Below are 5,629 nucleotides of genomic sequence, written 5' to 3'. Positions count from 1 at the left end.
GAGTGAGAGTTTTCTTTGTTACTCATTCGGCGACTGTTTTGTATGCACTGCAAGATCGCCTACAGGAGGAGTACATTTCAATTATAGGTCACAGTTGAGGATGTGCAATGGACTGCAGGTAAATGAAATAGACTATATGTTAAGTTATTATACATGAATTAGTTATTAAAGTTAGTTAGGGTTTGATGAGTAATGTAAAATACGTGATGGCTTTATATTTATGGTGGGTTCGTCAGTAACTTATTTTATATCTGGTCAAATGTTGAGTGGGTGTAAAAATGCATCTTCTGCCGAGGACTTGTAAAGTTTTGGATTGGCCCTGTCTGAAAGGCTCATGGAGGCCTTCAGTTTGTATAGGATCAAGACGTGACCCTGTCCTGAACCTTATTAGAAGAAAAACAAAAGTGAATGTAATATTGGGCCGGCTAGTATTAAGTGTGAGTCCATTATTTGGCCCAGTACGACAATAGGCCTATACAAATGAAGTAGCACATAAGGTGTATAACGTGTTTCTATTTTCTTTTATGGGAGACCTTACACTTCTATAGTAATAGGGTCACTTGATTGAAATACTGTTATTGAAACAATATTATAACCGAATCTAAAGAACACATATTATATATTAAATATTTGAAATCACTAAATCACTCACATATTATTTGCTCAATTAATATGTGAGTGATTCATGAATTCGTTTTCAACTTGTCGCGTCATAATGAGACTGAAATTATGACTATGGGGAAGGGAAAATATCATAGGAATTAATAGTTAATGAAGAGAAATGTGAAGAGTGGGACAGTTTGATTTTACTGTAGATTTGCATATGAATATTTAGCTAAAATACAATTTAAATTCTAACTGTGGAAAAATTTTATGTTCCATAGGTCCGAACACAGACATTATCGAAGAGAATGATTGGGATTGGTTTGGCTTACGCTTTTGTGAAGAATATGAGGAAGAAGAAGGTGGGGGAGATGCCATGGGGGATATAGTTGATGAAGGTGGTGGAGATGCCATGGGGAATACAGTTGATGAAGGTGGGACATCAAGTCTGGAAAAGACGGAATTGGCAACTGACGAACTGAAGGATACCAACCAATTTTGTAAGTATGATTTATATGAAAACCCATTGTTGTTGAGTAAGATGACATGGTTGGCCATGTTTTTCAATCACTAGACATGGCTGAAGAATTCATTCATGAATATGAAAGATTCATTGGGTTCAGCCTGCGTAAAAGTATCATGCAAAAAAATACTACAGGTGATGTACGTCAACGTCAGTGAATATGCTCCCGCGAGGGCTGGCGGTCTGAAATGCATGTGGGAAGGCTTGATAGAACAAGGGAGCCTAAGCCAATTAGTCGAGTGGGATGCAAGGTTTGCTTTCAAGTGAACTTGGTGAAGGGTAGTAAGCATTGGATATGCAAAGAATTCATCCCAATTAATTCTCACAACGTTGTAGCAGGCAACCATAAACAATTCCTTCGGTCCAATCGGGTAATCTCAGAAGGAAACTTGACGACTGCACAAATAATGAAGGAGTCAGGCATAAGAACTTGCCACATCATGTCGTACATGGCAAAGCAAATGGGTGGTTATGAGGAGATTCCATTCACATCAAAAGATCTTTACAATCGAATATCCCATGCTTCAAAAGTTGAGTTTATCGGTTCCAATGCAGGGCGGGCAATTAGATATTTGGAGCATAAAGCTGATGAGGACCCTGGTTTTTTTGGACAATTTTCGTACAATGAGGACAATCGTCTTCTTAATTTATTTTGGGTAGATGGTAGATGTAGATCAGACTATGAAACATATGGCCATGCAGTAGCTTTTGATTCGACGTACAAGACTAATAGTTATGGGAAGTTGCTGCTGATATGGATAGGAACTAATAACCACTATAGAACGTGCATTTTGGGCTTTGCCATTCTTGACAATGAGTCTGGCAGCAACTACAAGTGGGCGACAAGGGCTTTCCTGGAATGCATGGGAGGTGTTCTACCCAAAATAGTAGTGACAGATGGAGACGAAGCTATTGCTAACACGTTGGAGGAGTTGATGTGTAACGCCCTACTACCTTAGAGTCGTTACTAAGTGAGTTTAAAACACAACTGTGCAACTAACTGACTCTACGAGGTTTTCAAAGACCAAAGTGTGACTAACCGGAAGTTAAGGCTAAAATCTTTGAAAATATTTAGTTTCATTAAAAACTTTAAGTATCAACATCTGGGATCCCAAAAATAAGGTTTACAAAATACTTACAACTCAAAAATAGATTTACACTTGATTGACTATCAAAAGAATAAGTTAATACAGCCATATTCAAAATGCCTCCAACCAAAGCAGTCGAGCAGGCCGAACATGTACGCGCTGTACCCACGCTCTCCATACTCATGGCTGGTTGACTGACCCCTTGCTCTTACCTGCAACACAGAGCACCCGTGAGCCGAAGCCCAGCAAGAAAACTCATACAGTAAATAACATATAATCCACTGATAAATAGGAAAACCATCAGACTGAACAAACACGGCCATGCCGCCCCAGAGGCCTAACCAAAGCTTGGGGTCTCGGTCCTTACCGTAAGGATAACTCATGTATCCATTGGGTCCCACCCTGACTATAGGCACTCCATGTGCTAAGTGTTACTTCCGGCCCCACGGCCGTTCTCAGCCTTCGCCGCTCTCGGCCTTAGCCGTTCATCTCATTATAATCACACATATAGTACATCTCGAAATAATCATTCAATCATATAATAATTCATTTAAGGTTATACATTAGCACGTAATACAATCTAGGGCCATGCCCTGTAATATCACTATGGGCCCATGCCCTGTTCTCGGGTGCTACAGTTTTCTTACTTGTATCCCGAGCTTTCTGATGCACCAAGGTCACAAGCACGGTCCTCTAGCACGAGCCTTTCCGAAATCCTAGTCACAACACACATAAAACACTTTTAATACTAACCAAACCCAAAACCACTTCCCGAGACCAATCCCGTACCCTTGGGACCTCTAATTCCTTAAAACAATACATTGGAACCATCCCCCCCGCGTCCCCGGGCAAAAGCCCTAAAAACCCAAATTTTTGGCTGCCAAAATGGCCTAGGGCCGCGGCACCCAGCGGCTAGGCCATTTCCTGAAGCATCCTCGCACCGCGGCGCCCAAGAACAGGGCCGCGTCGCTCCTTCGCGAACCCAGATTTCTGGGTTTTCTCTTGCGTTTTTCCCGAGCTACAACCTCCCCAAATCATCCCAAACAAATACCTAAACCCAAGATCAATTTAAAACTTCATATGAACCATCTAACAACCCATAAACACTAGTATAAAGATCAAAACACCATCCCACCCAAAGATCCACCCTTTGATGTCTAATTTCAGCAACTCAACCCAAAACTCTAAAATCTTAACTCATGCTTTAGATTTCTCAAATCAAAACAGAAACAAATCTTAAATGTGCATAAAATCCTTACCTCAAGTGGAGAATTCACCCAATAGCTTCCTTGTTCTCCTCTTAAACTCCCACTTCAGCCCCTTCTACTCTTCTTCTTCTTCTTTTTCTTTCTTCTAGTTTTTCTTCTCTTCAATTTTTATCAAAACCATCAAATGACCCAATGCCCAAACAGTGTACCCCAATATCCCAGCTGAAAATTGTCTAAATCCCTTGCCAAATGACCACTTTACCCCTTCCTAATAATCCTTCCTAACTAAACCTTCAAGGGCACTCAAGTCCTTTCACTTCTATTCAATTCTACCATTTTCCTTCTAAAACTTGTTACTCAAAGCAGTTACAAATGGTTACACAGGTTACTCAATCGCCAATAACTATAACCATTAGTTCTCAATTCAACTTACAAAATTCCTAAAGTACCCCTAGGCTCCTTCCGAGCCGGGTACAAAATCCCGTTGTGACTTTTAGACTAACTAGCTCACTAGGACCGTCTCGACGCGTGCATCACAATAAAAACTCCACACTCAAGTGGTACAAATCACATAATACAATTATCACATTTATGCCCTCAACGGGCTAAAATTACCAGTTTACCCCCAACATACAAACGGGGCCCACATGCATCTATATACCACCTAAACATGCATTACTAATCACATATTCATTCAAATTCATATATTATCATGTAAATTCATTTATTGCCCTCCAGGCACGCTAAACAAGGTCTTAAACCTTATTAGCAACTTGGGGTGTTACAATTATCCCCTCCTTACAAGAATTTCGTCCTCGAAATTACCTGAACAACTCGGGATGCCGCTCCCGCATATCAGACTCAAGCTCCCATGTCGCCTCTTCAGTCTTGCTGTTCCTCCACAGCACTTTAACCAAGGAGATGGTCTTGCTCCGCAAGACTTTGTCCTTCCTATCAAGGATCTGAACCGGCTTCTCCTCATATGATAAATCCTGGTCCAACTCCAAATTCTCATAGCTCAACACATGAGTAGTATCCGATACATACTTCTGGAGCATGGATACATGAAACACATCATGAACCCCTGATAGAGCTGGAGGCATTGCTAACCTGTAAGCCACCTCTCCAACTCGTTCCAGAACCTCGAAGGGGCCAACAAACCTGGGACTCAGCTTGCCCCAAACCTCGAATCGTTTCACTCCTCTCAGGGGCGAAACCCTGAGGAATACATGATCACCAACCTGAAATTCCACGCTCCTGCGTCTCAGATCTGAATAACTCTTCTGACGACTCTGGGAGGCGAGCATATGAGCTCTAATCTTCTCAATTGCCTCATTGGTCCTTTGAACCATCTCAGGACCTAAATATTTTCTCTCACCTGTCTCATCCCAGTGTATCGGTGACCTGCACTTTCTCCCATACAGCATCTCATACGGAGCCACTCCGATAGTCGCCTGATAGCTATTATTATACGAGAACTCAATCAGAGGGAGATACCTACTCCAAGATCCCCCAAAATCCAACACACAAGCTCGTAACATATCCTCCAGTATCTGAATCGTCCTCTCAAACTGTCCATCTGTCTGAGGATGATAAGCGGTACTAAACCGTAGTCGTGTGCCCATTGCCTTCTGCAGGCTCTCCCAAAACTTGGAAGTGAAGGTGGGGTCTCTATCAGAAACTATTGACCTCGGAGCCCCATGAAGTCGAACAATTTCCTTCACATAAAGCTCAGCATACTGCTCCACAGTATAAGTTGTCCTCACAGGTAAGAAGTGGGCGGACTTAGTATACCTGTCCACAATCACCCACACCAAGTCATGCTGACCCACAGTCTTCGGCAATCCAACCACAAAGTCCATGGCATTATCCTCCCATTTCCACTCGGGAATCCCCAGAGGCTGTAATAACCCTGCTGGCCTCTGGTGTTCAGCCTTAATCTGCTGACAGGTCAAGCATCTGGCCACATAGTCCACCACATCTCTCATCATGCCTGACCACCAATACAAAACTTTCAAGTCATGGTACGTCTTCGTAGAACCTCGGTGCAAAGAGTAGGGAGTGGTATGAGACTCATCCAGAATCTCTCGCCGAATATCTGGATCAATCGGAACACAAATCCGTCCTTTGTACTTCAATAAACCCATCTCAGAGATAGAGAAGTCCTTGATTGCTCCAGTTAGGACATTCTCTCTACATTCAACTAA

General features: G+C 42.3%; 1 protein-coding gene across 1 annotated transcript; it reads left to right on the top strand.

Annotated features, from left to right (window-relative positions):
* The first annotated feature begins 1,314 nt into the window (after positions 1 to 1,314).
* LOC133806415 (protein FAR1-RELATED SEQUENCE 5-like) lies at positions 1,315 to 2,085 on the top strand. The gene has a single exon (XM_062244518.1). The coding sequence runs from the start codon at positions 1,315 to 1,317 to the stop codon at positions 2,083 to 2,085; it is 771 nt and encodes a 256-aa protein (XP_062100502.1).
* Positions 2,086 to 5,629: the final 3,544 nt, after the last annotated feature.

This window comes from Humulus lupulus, chromosome X, assembly GCF_963169125.1.
Source record: "Humulus lupulus chromosome X, drHumLupu1.1, whole genome shotgun sequence".
In the NCBI taxonomy this organism is placed as follows: domain Eukaryota; kingdom Viridiplantae; phylum Streptophyta; class Magnoliopsida; order Rosales; family Cannabaceae; genus Humulus; species Humulus lupulus.
Note: the sequence above shows the minus strand (reverse complement) of the source record. Positions and strands in the feature narration are given on the sequence as shown.

What these genes read in the sequence shown, in the direction of transcription:
- LOC133806415 (XM_062244518.1), top strand. Translation starts at nt 1,315, where the DNA reads ATGCATGTGGGAAGGCTTGATAGAACAAGGGAGCCTAAGCCAATTAGT.